Source organism: Musa acuminata, chromosome BXJ2-3 (assembly GCF_036884655.1).
Source record: "Musa acuminata AAA Group cultivar baxijiao chromosome BXJ2-3, Cavendish_Baxijiao_AAA, whole genome shotgun sequence".
Lineage (NCBI taxonomy): Eukaryota > Viridiplantae > Streptophyta > Magnoliopsida > Zingiberales > Musaceae > Musa > Musa acuminata.
Genome location: NC_088340.1, coordinates 40,253,116 through 40,272,636, shown reverse-complemented (window position 1 = coordinate 40,272,636; position 19,521 = coordinate 40,253,116). Strand labels below are relative to the sequence as shown.

Here is a 19,521-nt window from a genome sequence, read left to right as displayed (position 1 = left end):
AAGAATGATTACTTGATGGAGTTTGGCTGAACTTACAAATCTACGGTGAGAAGAATGATTACTTCCTCTTCCTCTTCCTCTTGTTACTTCCTCTTCCTGTAGCTCTCATCTGCTATGCTTCTACCCATGCGGTGTCCCATCGGATAGGATGTTTAGGCTCCCCAAAGGTACTGTAACTATTGGGAGAATAGATGATGCCTTTGTTTTCTTCCATTATTTATGGAAACTTTAGGATCAGTCTTCGTTCTCCAAAACAGAAGCTTTCAGCATGATGATCGGAAGAGTCTCTCTAAAAACAGCTGTCGGGGAGAAGCATGCTTCCAATATTCAAAACCTAACTCGTTGTTTTAATCGGAAAACTCCGCAATGACATGACCTCAGAGATTCGTAGGGAAGGTATGCCGTGGACGCATTCCTATAGTTCTGCTCCTCCTTGCATCATCAACTTCGGTCTGGTCCTGCAATTCTTGTAGTAGTAGTTTACCTGGCCATCAAGATATGTTGACGAACTGGGCACAAGAACAAACTGTATATAGTCAGTCCATCGAGGTAGAGAAGACTCGATAGATCATCTGATTTCAAAGAACAAGCCCGTGTTCATTCCTTCCCTCAAGAAAGATGGGTCGTGTCGATTGTCACGTCGATCACGTGTCGACTGTCACGTCGATCACGATGCAATCGTACTCTGATCATGGGCCCATTATTGTCAGTGTAGATGCTTTGTTAGTGTTGGGAAGAAACCTATTAAAGCGGAATAATTCTTTCCCTCTTTGTGTATTAAAATAGGTTCCTCATCAAAATACCAACTTGATATCCAAATAAAAATATCAACCAGCACAGCATAAACAATAGAGTAAAAATCAATCACACAGTGAGACCAAATCTTTTTAACGTGAAAAACCCAATGTGGGAAAAACCACGGGACCGTAATCCACCTCAAACTTCCACTATCAATAATAATGATAACAGGTTTACAGTATGTCTTCTCTAGAATAACTAGAGGATCAGAATAACATTAAGATCATAGATCTTGGCTCAAGAATAGCATATCTTCAGGATGAATCTCCTCAAAAGAGAATTCTAGGTCTCACAAAATGGATATCACAAGAAAGTACCTTAGAGAGGATAAACTGTAGATAAACATCGTTAGGATTGTGGAGTTTGCTGCAAGGATTCTCCACGTAAAATTTAGGCCGAAACTCAGAAACCTAATCTTTCTCTCTTTATTTCTCTCTCCTCTGCAGGCTGCAATCTTTTTTTTTCTCATCTTCTCTCTCCTCTTTTTAATTTATTTATTTGAGCTCGTCTAAGCCCACATACGAGCTGGATAGGACCAGGGATTACGAGAAGTTCCTGGATTCAAGCAAAACACATCAGGATAACAAGTAGACGACAAGGACTACGAGAAGAATGGTATAAGCAGAGTAACACCACATGATTCATTCTGGCTGAGATGTGTGACCATCTCCAGCTAGGTTATCTGTTCTATATCATCTACTTCGTCATCAAGGACTTGTATGAAGAGAAGTGGTTATTCTCATGATGGTCTCTTGTATTGGGATAAACAACATTCCTAAACCTATGCCATCCCTATGGAATCTCCTCATCAACATTGCCTTGGATGATGAAATGACCGGGAACGCGATCGACCTCAAGAATGATGAAATGACCGGGTCGACGGGAGGAAGCGAGCTTCTTGATTCAAGAAGAAGAGATCCAGGAGGTGGCTTTACGATGAGGATTACGATCAAGATTAAATTATGTAAATAGAAAGAGGAATTCTTGAAGGGTTTTAATTCGGAAAGAAAAAAAAAAGAGATTTTTTTCGTGTACATACATACATACCATAAATCCGCAACATAATTAACTAAATCCGTAACATAGATGACATAAATCGTCCATTTACTAAAATGATCCAAACACAAACACAATCATAAGATAAACACAAAAGACTATATTTATCTTCTGGTTAGGAAATCACACGAACATGAACTGAAACTGAAGCTATTATCACTGCTTTTGTGCATCTCTTAGGAGACAGGAAACTCTCATAGTACATGAATAAGTTCATGTTTGCAGAAATATTACCAGTTATTGAGTTCTCCACAATGAAAACAAAGCAAAGCAAAAAATGAAACATTAATAGCTAGAAAGAACACAGCATTCCAGAATCTAAACACCATTTCCAGCAAACTATCTGTTACATATGTTGAAAGCAGCAAAAACAACACCATATAACAGATCACCAGATATGGATGCTCTCTTGTACCAAGTTAAAACAAAGCCCACCATCTTCTAGCCAGCATTCCATTGATTACCTCCGTGTCTGGAACATGATTGATTACAGCTTTGCACACTTGACATTCTTGCAATATTGCCTTCATTTCTCACTTGAAACTGTTGTTGTTCCAACATACTATCAAAAACTTCGTAAAATGAAAACCACCAACATGATGCGACAAGTAGAACAGCTTTTCTGACTTTAGAGCCATACAAGACCTTAGGAAAAAGATCAGGTAACGTTAGGGCATAATACATCAACACATCTTGTATCAGGAGCAATTGCCATCATTAGAAATCAGTTTTCAGGTCCTTATATCGGGATGACATGCAATGAATAGTGTCTGAGAGTTGCAATATCAGCTTTTTAGATGGCAAAGAAACTTGAAACTCGGCCAATTTCTCTTAAATTTGGAACTAGGAACCTGAACACGGTCATCGACCCTTTACAAACTGGTTCAAAGTGCAATTTGTCAAAGAACTCTTCCGACTTGTGATTGCAACAGCTGACTCCAGCAGACACATGTAGCTTCGCTAAAGCAAACAGAAATCAACCACACAGATCTTCTCAAGCAAAAAAACTAGGTTGCAGACATCTCATCAAACTGACTGATCCTGATGCAGCAGCACAGTTCCTCCGAGACATCATTCTTCAGGTCCACGGAACAGAACAATGACAGATCTAAGATTAACAATTCTTGCTATGATGATGAGGAAATACATAATACAACCCCACTTTCTGCAGTTGTTACACTATAGAGTAAAGACTACAGTTTCATAAATCAGCAAACAATGTCACTCAAAACCAGCATTTTTAATGTCGAAAAATTCAAGCCTTGACAACTACCTCATCAAAGTGTGCAATCGTTCACAAGCCAATCAGCATCAGCCCAATTAGGAAAGTAGACAAAAAAAAAGAAGATAGATGAACATGAAAAAATGCTTGACTACTATCCACAGAACAGGTCTAGATGAATGTGAAATAAAAAAACCTCTTTTTCAAATTGAAATTACATAATTGTCTAATAGTCTGGTGCCGATAAGAGAATCCGATTAATATCTCATCTGTATATGACAGGCTTTGTGAGTTAGACATAACAATCCAGTTGTTAGTTCATTCCCCCCAAGGTTCAGAAAACAAACTAAAAACTAATCAAACAGCAACGGTTAAATCTGCTTGGAGTGTTTAGGAACCATTCATACACTAAATATTATTAAAATACACTAAAATTTAGTGATCAACCAAAACCCAGATCAGAAAACTAGATCACTTGAGTTCCTTCTATAACTTCCAGGATATGCAACAGAAAATTTTTATGAAACTTAGAAGTTCAAGATCAGTTGATTTGGCGATTCCTTGTAGAAAGAAAGCCATCTTTGTTTGCTTTTGTTTGGTACTGGCTGGTTGTGATGACAGAGGCAGTGGACCATGTGAACAATTTGAGGAAAAACGGCAGCATTTGTTCTATAATAATCACAGAATGGTGTCAAAAGAGAAAACATGCATCAAACTTTAAGTTCTCACATGCGATGATCGCTGATATGTGATAGAGATTACATTAAGAATGGTGTTATGAGCTCCACAATACAAGTATGAAGTACAAGCATACCAACAATGGATGTCGATACTTGACACCAAAGCCAAAGTGCAAAAGTCCTTCATACGGTTTATAAAGAAACCAAAGGTGCAATGATATAGGCTGAAGGAAGCTGGAAAACCCTAAAATACTTGGAGGTGAAAGTAAAACTTTTGAGTGCAAGCTGAAATCTAAAATGACAGGGAAAGTACACTTACATTCTGGAGAACATTCGCCCAGACTCCAGAGACCATGCACTTTGATCTGAGACAAATAACACTTACCTTTTGACATCAAAATCCTTTGCCATCAAATAATAAACAAAAGCCATCAAGCTAGTGCCGCAAATGCATCTCGATCAACTCGAATCCTCCCCTACCTTTTCCGATGCTTATCTCGTCTTACTTTCACTGTCCTTCGACCAGACGTGTCACCACCACCACTACTTCCCAAAGAGAAGCTTCCTCCTGCAGCAAACTCTAAATTTCCAGCTGGTTGAAATGGAGATGGGCTTTGAGGCATAAAATTATTCTGCTGGCTGCCAAACTGAAAGGTTGTTGTCCCACCAGGAGTAGCTGGGGAACCGAACACAAAGTTAGGAGATGCAGGTGTATTTGTTGGTTGTCCAAATTTCACTGCCGGAAGAACCGAAGACTGGACAGAATCATCAGCCATACTATCCTCAACATTCATCTGGTCATTTCCAGGTGAACCTGAATTCAAACCACTTGTCTGATTTGGTGCTCCAAACACAGGCTGCACAAGAGAAATCAGTGAAGTTGTGCTTCCAACTGAAGTGAATGTAGAAACTGACCCTGATGATGAACCAAACATGAAAGGTGAACTCCCTGAAGAGGGAGCTGACCCAAATGGAAGCCCTGTAGCAGGTGAAAAAGTGGTTGAGGCAAAAATGGAGCCAGAAGGTGATGACTGGGCTGAATGTGAAGTGGACTTGAACAGGCCAGTGCCTGTACCTGCTACAAGGGATAAATTTCCACTGGAATTGGCTGATGAAATAGCACTTGCTGCAAAGGAAAAGCCACTTGAACCAAAAGGCGTAGACCATACATGGGAGCTGCTGCTGCCGCCAGCACTTAAAGTTGAAATGGTGGACAACCCAGTACTTGAAACAAAACTCTTTGCCAGTGGAATGGTACTACTACTGCCAGAACTGGAAGATGACCCAGTAGCAGTAGGGAAAGAGAAGCCAGAACTTGAACCAAGAGGCTCCAAACCAGGCGTTGAGAAACCAAATGATGAGCTTGCAGAACCAGATGAGGAAGTGCCACTTAGACCAAACATTGTCGTAGGAATTGATGAACCGAAGGTATTAGATGATGATATTGGCAAAGCATGTGACATCCCAGTTCCAGACTGTGCTGGCTGAGTGCTGAAACTAGATTCTGCTGTTGTGCCAAACACTGTCAAGTTCTGAGAACTGTTACTTGAAAACAATGAATTGGCACCACCAGATTGTGGTGATGAACCAAAACCACTGAATCCATTGGATGAAGTTGAGAAACCTGGCAACATTGACACAGCAGAAGAACCAGTGGCTGTACTAAATAATGCTGGTGCTGGCAGAGCAGAGGAGCTATTGCTTGTGCTTGCAAATATTGATGGTGTCAGAACAGCTGAGCTGTTGCTTCTGGTGTTTGATAATGCCGCAGATGTACCTAGAGGAGCAGAGCTGCTTACACTGAAAGCAGATGACTTGACAGGCTCTCCCACCAAATTGGTAGAATCAAATTTTTCTGTTGATGAAGTTACTGTGCTAGCACCACCAAAAGAGCCACTAGCACCAAACTGGAACGAGGGGATTGTGGAAAGTATAGGTGCAGCAGATGAGATGGTAGCTGCAGAACTAGGTGCCATGCTGGTGCTTGTGGAGAAACCTGACGACAATGACATAGCAGAAGAACCACCAGTGGCTGTACTAAATAATGCTGGCGCTGGCAGAGCAGAGGAACCATTGCTCGTGCTTGCGAATATTGATGGTGTCAGAACGGCTGAGCTGTTGCTTCTGGTGCTTGAAAATGCAGCAGATGTACCTAGTAGAGGAGCAGAGCTGCTTACACTGAAAACAGATGACTTGACAGACTCTCCCACCAAATTGGAAGACTCAGATTTTTCTGTTGATGAAGTTACTGCATTAGAAGCACCAAAAGAGCCACTAGCACCAAACTGGAAGGAGGGGATTGTGGAAAATATAGGTGCATCAGATGAGATGGTAGCTGAAGAATTAGGTGCCATGCTGGTGCTGGCGGAGAAACCTGGTGCGAATGAAGCACCCAATGTCATGGACGGAGCAACAAGAGCTGAAGATATGGCAGTGGATGAAGTGATGCCATCATTTAGTTCAGATGTCCTAAAAGCTCCAAAAACAGATAAGGTCGGCAATGCAGCATTCCCAAATGCATTGAATAGGTCCCCACCTTTTGAAGTTTGGACAACTTCACCTTTAGAGCCTTCTAATACAGTTGCTGTCGTGGCATTACTACAATACCAATCAAGTACTCAGAATTATAAGATAAGAACTTTGCAAGATTCCTTCATATAAGAAATATATATACATATTTGGGGATATATAATTATAACATGATTATACATGCTGAAAAATACTACATCCACAGATCAGATTTCATCATATCAAGTTTTCAAAGTAAGAATTGAATGACTGCAAATAAGGACAATCAACTTCATGCACAACGAAAGCACAAGATAGGTCTTTTCCCTACAGGCATACAAGAACTACAACCATGAATGAAACAAGTGCTCACCACTGAGAAAATTTTTGTTAAAGCTAAAAGAGTGCATTAATTAGAATATTAAAACATTACAACAAAGATAATGACATCACTCCTGGCATCTGAGATAAAAGCATCATCTTATTGAATAAAACTATAATGATTCCAAGTTCCAACAATACAAAATACAACAAAACAACAAAAAGAAAATTCTACAGAAATTTTATGTTTCGACTCAGGACAAAAAGTTCTCTGCATTGCCTATAATTATTTTAAAGGGCTGACTAATGCTTCAAATCTTTATGCTACTACTAAAATTCCAGATCCCAAGACACTGTCTGCATGAGGTTTTGCACTGTTTAATTATAGCATTTGAGAATTCCAGACTCCACTTTTCAGTTGCTTAAAAGCAAACCCTTTTTACAAAAACTACCTGCAAACCCATAAAACATCATGTTCCTTGCAATAGCATTAACTTTATGCCCAAATTTTCTCTTTTCTTGTCAACAACCCTTCTAAAACCTTCCACAAGAACCAATTATTCTGAATGAACTACCTCTAACTAAACCTCAAACAGTTAGTCATCTAACGTTCCTTACTGTTTTAAGTGTATGATTCACCGTAGCAATAGAATGAAGCTAATCTATCTTCAATTATATAAGTAATTATATAATTATAGTGTGTTTTAAACATGGATCGAAGGATTTAGAAAGAATAGGTTTCAGAGTATGGAAAATAAATGACCAACCATAAGGAATGTATCAAATGTTATCATCAGTCGCATTTGTTGCGAGTTGGCAAACTTTCAGAGGATGATGTAAATTGATATGAAGAGAAAATTTACGTATTACTAGAATATTCTCCATGTTGTTGTACCACTCATTTATTCAAAATGAAGATGGGCAACAAAATTTGAAAGGTCAAAAGACAATGAAGTAAAATTCAAATTCTAAAAAAAAACCTGAAACCAAGGCCACTAGCACCAGCAGCAGTTGAAGCAGATCCAGATGCAAGCTCCACCAAATCAGCTTTAAATGTAGGAGCAGGGGTTTCCTCACACTGTGGGGCTGATTTCATAAGCGATGTCGTGAAATTAGAAACCATTAATGATACTTGAGATGAAATGGTTGAAGCAGGTGCAGCAGAGAAAAAAAATCCATTCATTTTTTCCATACCAAGCCCATTGGATATCTTGGTGGAATCCCCATCCGATACCCCCATGGATGTACAAATATTATTAGACGAAGATTTCATAGATTTCTCCAATTTAGGCTTTTCGTGTGTAATCTCACACTTCGATATCAACAAAGGTTTATTACCAACAATAGTAGCTGTACTTGGAGAATCCTTTATATCATCGCTATCATCATCCAACTCGACAAGATCCTTGATAAATAAAGGAAAAATGCATTGAATTTTGCTGGTCATAGAGCATCCAAATAAATTTGAAAGACAAAATCACAAAATATATTTAGAAGATACTTGCAATAACATACCTCGGGTGCACTCATCTGGAATGATGGTTTTTTTTGTGAGGTAGTTGTAGCAGCACCTGAAACAACAAAATGAGCAGTTGTCGTACTAGGTTTGGCCTCTCTGCCAGATACGTTATTAGGTTTCTCGAGAACAGAGTTTGTAGATGGAAATCGAACCCCTTTAACAGCACTCTTGGTAGAGCCATTTTCTTCAGACTTGTCTTGCTTCTGAGAAATAGTATTTCCAAAACTTTTTTGGTGTGAATCACTGGGAGATTTCAAACTGCCATTTTTTTGCACATTCAAAAACTTAGACATATCAATTTCCTCCATGCTTTTAAGAGCTTGTCCATGAAGCATGTTATGAGTCAACAGAAATGGTGATTCATCCATGTCAATTTTCAGATTAGAGGATTGCCCTTTTGGAGAAGTCACCAGTTTATCAGGTTGCTGTAGAATTTTCCTAGCCATCTCACTGGACTTGGGAGGAAGTGGAACAGAAGGAACCCCACTATTTTCTACAGTTTGGAACTCACTATGGCCATTCTCTTGTTCATTCAAATGGAAAAGCTTTTGGTTTAAAGTTACAGAACCTTGATCAACACGAGTTGATGAAGAAGGCAGAGAATTCCCCCGCGACAAGTATGGACTTGCTAATGGAGACATCAAGTTGGACTTCTGATGTGTCCTACGGGTGGGACCAGATGATCCGATATCATCCTCTAAAAGTGATCTCCCTCGTTTAAACGTCTGCCAATTGGTAACAAAAAAAATCCCATATTGGACTCATAGAACATATGCAAAAAAACAGAATAAGATACAAAATAAGTATCATAACACATGAAATCAGGAAAATCCATGTGAAGCCATAAAATCAGGGCTGCGGCCTCAGTCACATTTGCATTTTATTTCTACCTTATGAAAGAATTGGCATACAACAACAAATAACCATCATGGGCTCTTGACATCATATGTCTGTTTATGGTACTTGAAGCAGGCCCCTTGGGAGAGAGTACTCACGACCAGCTATTGCTTGATGTCAAGATTCTACTTCTTCAGTAGGGGTGCAAGTGAATCGACAAACTGTTAAACAGAATGGAAAACCATTTGATTTGGCTTTCTTAATTATATCATCACTATGTTTAGATTTAAAATGTTAACCTAAAAAAGTCCAATTTTAGTGTTAGAAACACCAAAATTGAACAAGACTAAATAATTGTTACATGTGTAACCATTTAAATTAAGGTTTAACATAGTTTAATCTCCTAGTTCCATACCACATTATAGATATTTGATCATACAAATATACATGTATTAATTATGAACATAAAAGCAATTTTAAAGAATACAGTTTTCAACCATGGCAAGCCCGACACCTCTGGAAATGTACAATGTGGAAGATACACTGTGAGTGATCTGTGAATTTCTAATGAAACATAATGGGGGCAGCATGTAAGACAGAAATGGACAGATGACATTGCAAGGACTAGGTCGAAATATGAAAGAAATCAACATAAATGAAAATAATAAAAGGTTGTAATAAAATGTGATCCTATGAGCAGTGAGGAAAGGGAAGCACCAGTAAAGCTACACTAGAAAACAGCATAATTATAGATACCTGAAAGGAAGTGTAACACTACAATTCAGGCCTGTAATATCTTCCTTAAGAAGGAAAGAAACAAAAAGGCACAAGGAAAAACTGTAAGCAGAGAAAGGCCTTTAAGCATGCTTTGATAAACGGAACCACAAACAGAGAAAAGAGAAGAAGTACTGTAAAGCCAAACAAGAAGCACAGTATTGCACATGAAATGACCCAAGGATGCCACCAATTAGGTGGTGAGCATGGCCTGTTACTGTGCCACAACCCCTACTGGTGCTTCTGCACGAAATTCTTTTAAGGCACACATGGTGCACATCGAGAGATATTATTTCTTCTGTAGTCTTTAAATCTTCATGATTTCAACTACTGTTTTGTGCTATAATTGGATTCTTCATGTTGTCTTCAGAATATGCTGTATGTTCAATATTATGCTGGCTGATGAGAGCATACTAGATGTATGCAGAGAATTCTATATCACCAAGTTTGCTATGCCATTTCTAGTCCCAAAACATAAGTGGTTACTCTATTTAATAAAGTCATAATCATTCATGAGCATGATAACTAAATGAAGCCTCCCTCATATAATATATTCAAAAACCACCCAGGTATAATCTCTACAATCCAAGTTTTATATGTGTTATGTAGGCATACTAATTCAACAACAAATACAGTTTAAGACACAAACGAATGGATAATGAAGGTTAGGCTTGTATGAGCACTATCCACTTATCAAATTGATGTTGCACGTGTTGGCTACAATGCCCAAATTATTTGGGGTCAGCTATATAGATATTTTACCGTCATGGAGCTCTATAAAATTAGTTAAATAAGAGTGCTTTATTAGGCAAATTAATTGAAGGGTGTTGCAAAGTAAAAGGCTCAAACCTGTCTGCCACCAGAGTGTGTAATGTTTTCAGACATAGAGGGGCAACCATAGTCATCCAGCGAAGATCTGTCACCCTGAAGCAACAGCATACAAGATATTCTGAGGTGGGAAACAACGTTCCTCAATGGAGGAAACAAAAAAGGGAATCTTAATTTTCTCCAAAGGAAGTAGTTATTACTAAATAAATCTGCACTTACCCCTAAGTTAGCCATTGAACAGGGCTTGAAGTATGGAGAACGAGACATTTTATATATTGCTGATCTGCCATAAATTCCTGAACTCAACAAGCTGTTTCGTCTAGTTTCAACAGGTTCAGAATTGCGGACTGCAGTTCTCAATACCAACGAATGATTGGATGGTTTCCTTGCATATGGTGTTCCAATTGGCATTGCTCTATCGTCCCGAAATAATTTATTTTGCACGCTTAGAGATGCAGAAGATTTAAAAAACCTAGAACTCATATGTGTCTTAGCAATTTTTGTTGACGAGGCAGCTTCTTCCTTGGTACTCTGTAATGCATTAGAAAATAAACATATTTAATGTCCTTAATAAAAACTAAAATTTGTAATTAATAAGTTATTCAATTGAACTGAACTACCTTAAACTGAAACAATTAACCTATTAAATGATTTATCTAGAATCCAAACGTGGTCAAAGTCAAGAAGCACTTTTCATGCATATGGGTTGCAATTATACTTGAAATTGTATAGTGCATCGAACGATATATCATCAATCCTCCCCTCCTAAAAAAATGACTATAGAAGTCTCATTAATCCTAAAAGACTAATTAGCAAGTCTTTATTCTCGTCTAAGCATAAGAGGCTGGCTTTTCCAAAAAAAAAAAAATTGGAGCAAAATCTGATAAGTCAAACAAGTTGAGAATGAAATAATAACCGAAGCAACAAAGTACCTAGCAATTTTAGGCTGCAAAAGAAGGTCTTTGATATTTATAATCTATGCTTTAGAAGGAATCAGTTTAGCCATAGGACATCAACAAGATATCTAGTAAATTTGATCCAAAAGATAATGCACGCACCAATTTTTCATATAACTGGTCGGACCAGTTTGTCCTGTCCAATATTTACTGATCCAACCAAAAAACAGCAGCTGGACCAAGCAATTATGATCATCCAATTTGAAATTAATCTACTTTTTAACTTTTTATAGTGACAGCTATCTATTTATTTTTTTACTTTACCCACACTCCTCTCTCTCTCTCTTGCATGCATGCGATTCTCCCCACAGGCCACGTTGCATCCGATAATCCTCTTCTGCCTCGTTCTCCTCCACTACATCCTCTACCTCCTACCCTGCTCCTCACCTTCTCCTTGCCACCTCTTCTCTCCCTCTTTCTCATTGGTATGTTCCAACCAGTATGTCAACATATCATTTGTCGGTATGCTGGTACTTACCAAACTCATACTGGTATGGCCAAGGACTGGTACAGGGCTCAGATCAAACTTTTAATCCTTGGCAAGAAGTATTAAAAAAGTACAGGTTCCTATTGCTTATATAATAAGGGTTCAGCAGTTAAAATAAAGGTTCTTATTGCTAATAAGAGAAAAAAAGCAAAGGACCATTATCTTACAGCCAGGCCAGGTGCAGGAACTGTAACAATTTCATGTAACCCAGAAAATACCTCTCTTCTTTCTTGTTCTGAAGCAACTCTTTTATCCTTATTATTGAAACTTGACATTGGTTGTGATACGTCATCAGCACACTGCTGCTTCTTATTTGCTTCACCTGGAATAGTTGGCATTTCTATTTCATAACTTGATGCTGGTTGTAATACATTTACTTCAACAGCATTATTAGTTTGACCTCGAACATTTGTTATCTCTATATTCTCAGAATTCACAGCCACTTCTCGTGCATTTGGTTCCACAATTCTTGAATGTAATAACTGGGTCAAATGATCAAACTCAGTCCTGCCAAATTAGTAATAAGTATAACAGAAGGAACAACATATACGACAAATAAGATAATTAAGTATATCAGGCCAATTGTGCTTTTATAGTTATTAATAAGATACTAAAAGATGTGATATCAATGTAAGAGATATCACGTGATTCGAATAAGAACTAGTCCAACTGCAATATTCACATAGTATCCAGCAGCAACATGAAAAACTGTCTATATTACAGCCACCAAAATAAAAACAGACTACACATTCAATAGTATGGTCCCAAGTTGCAGACAAGTACCTTGTAAAAGTTTTCTGCTTCAGTAGTTGCTCGAGTTCAAAAACTCCATCGACATGAGAACTGGTTCCATGTTGAGCGCTGCCAGCATTGGAACTATTCACTGCATTTTTTCCATCACTGAGATGTTCTTGCACTTCGTGTAATGAATTCTGTAGGTAAATTTTTGAAAGGCATAAAAGATTGGTTATTAACATAGATCCAGAAAAAGTGTCTAGTTATTGGAAAATGGAAACAATCAGTCAAAAGCAAGTTTAATTTCACAAAAAAAAAAACTATTAATGCAGATGCCCTCAAAGGATGGCCAAGAGAGAAGGGCACAAGTCGAGAACAGGCTATTCAGTGACCATAGAATATAGTGTCTAGTAGCCACTAAAGTCTAACCATATGGAGCACTAGTAACCGGCAGGCAATCTGAAACATGCAAAACTCAAAAGTCATATTACTAAGTAATTACATAGTTAAAACACCCTCATCTGCATGTGCATTGTGGATTTAAGTGTGACAAGCTGTGCTCTACGTCTGCCAACATTTGCTAACTTTGCACAGAGAGGCGGCATGGAACAGTTCCAATTCATTTGATCAGCAAACACAATGTCAGAACATCACCGGGATGCCATCATGAACTAAAATTTATAACCTTGATGAAACTTATACTAAATGCAAACCTCATATAGTTGAGACATACAGTTAGTCCTTTATTAAACTGCCAGTTAGTAGCCTGCAACACAATAGCAGCAACTTTCACTGCATATGCGTGTATGACTTCAATCAGCAGAATAAAGCTATAGGAATACACAAAGGATACAAGACCACAGAATATGCATGCATCTTAATATATATGGAAAATTCAATCTCATGACAAGACTTGGATCCAAAATGTTTGTAGAGACTTGGAACCAACAATGAAGTGATGATAACCTGCAAGCACATATCTAAAAAAATTTAATTTTTTCTCCCTTTATTTTCCCTTTAGGGTGCAGCTTATGCTTAAATTTCTAGTGGATGAAATCAATTATCTCTCTATTAGCTATTTTTGCAAAGATTTGTAGAGAAATGAGTCAACTTTCCTCATTTCTCACTTCCTTGATTCTCTCTATCTTTGCTTGCTTTATGTTCTCCAATCTCTTTAGATTCTATATCTTCTCTATTAAAATTAGTATACACTACATTCTGGCTATTTCTCTAATTACAGCAAAAATTTACTAAAACTGTTCATTTGTAGCAAAACTTCTACATCATTTTCCTGATATAATAGTGAAAATCTAAGAACCAACCAAACTGAAAATAAGTTGAACTAAGAATTCAACACATAGGAACTCCTAAGTCCTAACAAAGCTGAATATATCGAACTAATCAGAAACATACTTTAAGCTCAATCTCAAAAGCTATACAGAAATAATAATTCAGTGAGAATGTTGGTTACTGACTAGAAAATTCTCCATTAACATCTAAAGGTATGAGTGTTTCTGGTGCTTACAGTAGATGGTTCTTTGATGACTTCCTCCACTGGTCTTTGATTTGCCTCTGCAAGAATAATGTAGTTGTCACAATAAAAAACAATGGGATAATCAAGGTATGCAATTTCGAATAGTACCGCCCAGTACGGGTGGTACATACCAGTCCGATGGCATACCGGTACACGAACCGTCCGCTACCGGACGGAACATGCTACAGTAAGAGAAAGAAATATTTAAAACCGCTCAGTAACAGTAATACAGTGCTCCAATGGTCAAATATTTAAAACTGCTCAGTAACAGTGCTCCAATTGACCGTTGGAGCCCTTTCTTATAGTATTTAAACTCTTCTTCTCCCCTATTTCACTTCATTACATTCTCATACTCTCTTAAACTATCTCAAACTCTTTTTTTCTCACATTTGTGCTATCCTAAACTCTACAAAACAACGATTTGTGAATTGAATCGAGGCTAATTTGGGAAGATTAAGAGGAAGAACTTTATAATCAACAGGTATGTTTACATAAGGACGATCCATAATGGACTGAAATACGAACTTTGCACAAGATATTTTTCAAAGCCCGAAAAAGATATGTGATACTATTCTTACCTAATTTACATTGATTTTGCTAAACTTATGCTATTACTATATTTATTTCTAACTTAAAAACTCTATCCTAACTTTTTTTTTCAGGTATTTTCGGAAGGTTTTACACCTAAATTAGGTGTATCGCTCGGTACGCCCTGGCGTACCGCTCGGTATGCCCTGGCATACCGCTCAGTACACGGTACCGTACCGTATCGAACCAACCTCAAAACACCGGTAGATACAGTATTGCATACCTTGGGGATAATACATCAAATGCATATTGCATCTACATGAGACAATAAATTCATAAACATTTTTGAAATCTAGCCTAATGGAGAAGTGCAACAGCTAACAGAAAATAGCTATGACCCTCTAAATGATAAATGTGTATTAAAAGAAAATTTGATTATCATTCTTCCAAAAATGAAACAATTACCATTGGGGATAAGACATCGTTCAACACCAATCTGTAATGAGTTAATATCATCTATAAGAATTATATAGAATCAAAATTCTGATAAACTAAATTGTACTAAAAAGTATATTTTGTACCTTATAACTAGCCTCTATGATTCTTTAGGCAAGTATATCTTTTTTCTAGCTGTGCCTTGCCAGAAACAAGAATCAATTTCAAAGGGCTGACATCAGCCTATAATCGGTCATAAAACTAAAACCTTCTCAATCTAGTTTTGCTTCATTGGACTTAGCTTGGATAATAATGACAACATTCTGTGAGGAGTACCTAATCTATGCTAATATTTAGGTGAAAATTGCATAAATTTGCTCATCCAGGAAGAAATAAGTCAGAAGAGCTTTATTTGCAGTATGGAAGCATGTGATGAAATGTATAAAGGGGAAAGTCTACAAGAGATTGTGATGCATAAAATACAGTACAGAAGTGATCACAAAGAAATCAATCAATAGTGATTGAATACGTAGAGCAGGGAAAGAAAGAAGAATATGAAGCAGAGAAAACAAGGAAAATGGGTGGGTGGAGCACAGCATTACTCTGAGTCCAAGCCACATGCTAAATGGGCGCAGCCTTATAAGAGTCCGAACAAGTCAAACAAAGGCTGATGAGACTGATAGGACTTACATGTGAACCAACTGCTAAGCCTATCACTTCTGCCTAAGCATGCTGTATTTGAATGAAACAAGTTAAAATCCTAGTAAGATATAACCAAGATAACCCAATGGTAGATTGTGTAATTCAGCCTCTGGGTCAAAGAGATTTCCTATACTCTGAGCTATCTGAGGCCATGTCAGGTGATTGATAAGGAAATGAATTTGAATTGGTAGCTCAGAAGCTTTGACCAACATATAACAAACAACTTGCAGAGTTTAATTTCTTTTCATGGTTTACAATTTCATTAGTGCAACAATTGCAGAACTTGATTTTAAAATAAGCACTAATATCCCAATTTCCAATTTCAATACTCAGTATTGACAGCAAATCTAGGCACTAGATTGCAACTTGTTAAACTCCCATATTGCCAAAGGGTTTCTCAGAGACCCACTAACTAAAGGTCATATTATCACAGATAGGAAGCTAGAATTGATACAGCAAATGCGAATAAAATATGATAACAACAAATGATGCGTTCAAATGCAACAAAAAATAATATTGAACATAGATAAAACAACAAAGTACCAGAGGTTTCTGATAATCCATCAGCATGATGTAATTACGTCATGCAATTGCCGAGCAATCCAAGAAAACAACATTGTTTATCAAGCAGAAACGTATCACATACTGACAAAAGAGAAAACACTATTAATTACGATAACTTAAGGTGCTAGAGTATCCTAGATGACAGATGGATGCAACAAAGAATAATTCTTCCAAGATTCCACGTTTGTTTCTTGAAAATTGACATAAAGTTCCAACATGGTCTAAGCACGATACAAGAGATCGGGCACCTCAACAAAAACGACAATACGAACCCCAAACACACACTCTTGAAAAAAGTAATCTTGATGATCCGATATCAAAAGAAGCCACCGCAAATGCCAGAAACAAAAAATTCCCAATAAAAACCCTAGAAAATAAGAGCCCTAACAGAAAGCTCCAAGAACGGGACAACCAAGTACCTGAGCAAATGAATAAGGAGGGACCAAACCTGGCGGCGCGGCAGGAGGGGCGCCAAGCCGCTTCTGGAAGACGGAGGAGGGGAAGATGCGGGATGCGCTCCAGGAGATGATCCGGGTCGCGGGGTCCACGAGCCTGGAGAGCCACCCGTTCCCCCGCGGCTCCGCCGGAAGCGGCTGGGCGGGGCGTGCCGCCGCCTGGGGCCGATCGTACGGCGTCGCGGGGGCCGGCCGGAAGAGGCGCTTCCGGAACTTGCCCCCGATCCCGCCGCCATCACTCTCGTACGCCGCCATGGGAGAAAGCGAGACAAGCCCCAAATAACAGAGCCACAGTGTCTGAGGAGCGGGGGAGGCGAAGAGCGGAAGAAGGGCTTCAGGCTTCGGGCTGGCGACGGAGAGGGACGCAGCGAGGTGGAAGAAAAGGGTGGAGGCGATGGACGGGAACGGCGCACCGCGGAGAACCGAGTACGACGGCGCATGCGGTATACGTGGTGTGACGGATTAATAAACGTATACCAACGTCACGCTTGAGTACAGTTGGCGTATTCGCATTGGGAGATCGTCTTGGGCGCCCGGTAAAAAGAAACTAAGATTAAACGGACGCCTAATCAACGGTCATCTGAGTTGGTATGCGAGATCTGACGGTCAGAATCTCTGGGTATTCTCGTAAGGCTGTTACGTAGGTGTCCCAAAAAATAATGTTGTTTCCGCAGAAGATCTAAAAGACACACTACGACGTGTGGGCCCGATTCCACCTCATCTGCGAGTCCTATATGCCAAACTTTTAACTCGCCACGTAAGAGGATAAGGATTCCGAGCGAAACATCTGGTACACGAACGTGGTTGCGAACAGAGACGAAAGGCCAGCTCGGACACCGAGCCACAGATGCGGCGAGCGGGACCCACTCACCACGTGAGTTGGGAACTCGAATCTTTGGACTCACATAATTTCTATTTAATAAAATATGAAAAAAAATATTGTAAATTTGTTTTCTGGTGATTTTCGTAGAAAAATAACAAGGAAAAAAAAAAAGGGATCTTTGAATGAACGAAGAATCAAAAGTTTCTTTCAAATAAACAATGTATAAATGTAAACAGCAAAACAAAGCCATCTTTCATGAATGATGTGTTGGGGTTTTTATGACAGGGTTGAAGCTAGAAGAGATTTATTGGAGCTCTGATTTCTTACACTCGCACGAACTTGGCTGAAAGATTTATTGGCAGGCTGTTAATTGAGATCCAACAGTAAATCGACATCATGTTCTTTGGCAGAACAACGATGGATGCCACAGAACAATAGGCTTGTTAGATGACCTTGCATCAAGCTGTTTCATGAACGTGTGAAGAAACAGGGCACCAAGCCATCTTCTTCCAGGAAAAATCCATTCCAGATCAGTTAAAAGCGACGGCTGTTAGATTTGGCGCCGCCATAGAAGACTAAGAGAGATGGACAAGTTATTAGCAGGCGAAAATGACATCTTGCTGACTCATATGTTTCCAAGGAACCACTATATCCGAACTCTGTTTTCATGATCCTGAATACAGAAGTAGACAAACCTGGAGAGACCAAAATCCACCTCTGTCCTCAATGAATCATGTTATAGGTATTCAAATAGAACACTCACATATGATTACAGTAGGATTTTAAAGCCTAATTTAATCTGTGAATATACAAACGACGAGCCAAAGCCACGAAAGAAAAAGGAAAACAGAGTCAAACAAGCAACGATGCATACCCGGAGAGTCCCATCAAATGATCGAGATCAAGTACTTTCAGGGAGACAAATGCGATCTCTTTCTCGGTGAAATTAAACCCATTGTTCGTATCATTTCATCCAGTGTGCTTTACAACAACAAATTGATCATGTAAATGGATTACAATCTCTCTGTGAGATGCACCGGGGCAGAACAATCGGAAGCAACCGCTTTTTCTCCCCTTTAAGATCCAAGAGGGGCAAAGTTCTCACCTTTGACATTCCCCCTCCTGGACCGGGGTGCCATGTTCCCTTTACTCCTTTTGTGAAGGGCTCCGCCAAAACCCAGTGCTGTAGAATCTCGCTGTCATCTCCTTCTCCAACTGCAACAGCTCTGGCGACACCGCCTTCGCTGGCCATACCTCTTTGGCCCCCATTGCCATAAAAAATGTCCCGTGGTGAATACTGAAGTCGTCGTCGTCAAAGGAGCCGACTCTGGTCCGCAAGATCCCGGCTTTCACCTTTCCGTAGCCGGCGCCACGCTTCCGTCTCAATCGCAGGGCCCGCCGGACAAGCCCCGCCGGCAGCTTGACAGCCGCCACGAAGAAGAGGTTCGCCAGGCCGCAGGGGCAGCAGCATAATACGGCCGCGCACTCCGCCACCGTCTCCCCGGCCGCCTCCGTGACCCGGGCTGCCAGCTTCGGCTTCGGCTTCTCTTCTGCGATCTGCGCCCACCGTCGGCCGGGGGTCGAGGCGGCACTGGCGGCTCCGGCCGAATGACGCATTAAATTGGGAGCGTTGGACGGCTTCCTCTCCATCTGCCCCTCCCTCCTTCCAATCGTTGCCTTCCCGTTCGAGCGGTCTCCGAAATGGCGAAATACTAAGCGACGAAGAAAGCCGAATGGAAATCGAGCCTTTATAAGGCTG

The 19,521-nt window shown here is 39.5% G+C and overlaps 2 protein-coding genes across 2 annotated transcripts; both read right to left on the bottom strand.

Moving 5' to 3' along the window:
* Nucleotides 1-3,762: 3,762 nt before the first annotated feature.
* On the bottom strand, nucleotides 3,763-17,389 carry LOC135608239 (nuclear pore complex protein NUP1-like). The gene is made up of 10 exons (XM_065100901.1): nucleotides 16,933-17,389; nucleotides 14,247-14,293; nucleotides 12,770-12,918; nucleotides 12,154-12,493; nucleotides 10,763-11,074; nucleotides 10,565-10,639; nucleotides 8,101-8,829; nucleotides 7,780-7,990; nucleotides 7,566-7,671; nucleotides 3,763-6,354 (listed from the first exon to the last, which is right to left on the bottom strand). Exons 1-10 carry the CDS (start codon nucleotides 17,192-17,194, stop codon nucleotides 4,233-4,235), a joined length of 4,353 nt encoding a protein of 1,450 aa, XP_064956973.1. The 5' UTR covers nucleotides 17,195-17,389; the 3' UTR covers nucleotides 3,763-4,232.
* Nucleotides 17,390-18,703: 1,314 nt separating this feature from the next.
* LOC135606585 (uncharacterized) lies at nucleotides 18,704-19,466 on the bottom strand. The gene has a single exon (XM_065097624.1). It carries the CDS (start codon nucleotides 19,410-19,412, stop codon nucleotides 18,909-18,911), a length of 504 nt encoding a protein of 167 aa, XP_064953696.1. The 5' UTR covers nucleotides 19,413-19,466; the 3' UTR covers nucleotides 18,704-18,908.
* Between the last annotated feature and the right edge of the window lie 55 nt (nucleotides 19,467-19,521).

What these genes read in the sequence shown, in the direction of transcription:
- LOC135608239 (XM_065100901.1), bottom strand. Translation starts at nt 17,194, where the DNA reads ATGGCGGCGTACGAGAGTGATGGCGGCGGGATCGGGGGCAAGTTCCGG. An exon ending in GTTCAATGGCTAACTTAGGG is followed by an intron (nt 10,640 to 10,762) that starts GTAAGTGCAGAT and finishes CTGTTGCTTCAG; the next exon opens with GGTGACAGATCTTCGCTGGA. An exon ending in GCTAGTGGCCTTGGTTTCAG is followed by an intron (nt 6,355 to 7,565) that starts GTTTTTTTTTAG and finishes TTGGTATTGTAG; the next exon opens with TAATGCCACGACAGCAACTG.
- LOC135606585 (XM_065097624.1), bottom strand. Translation starts at nt 19,412, where the DNA reads ATGGAGAGGAAGCCGTCCAACGCTCCCAATTTAATGCGTCATTCGGCC.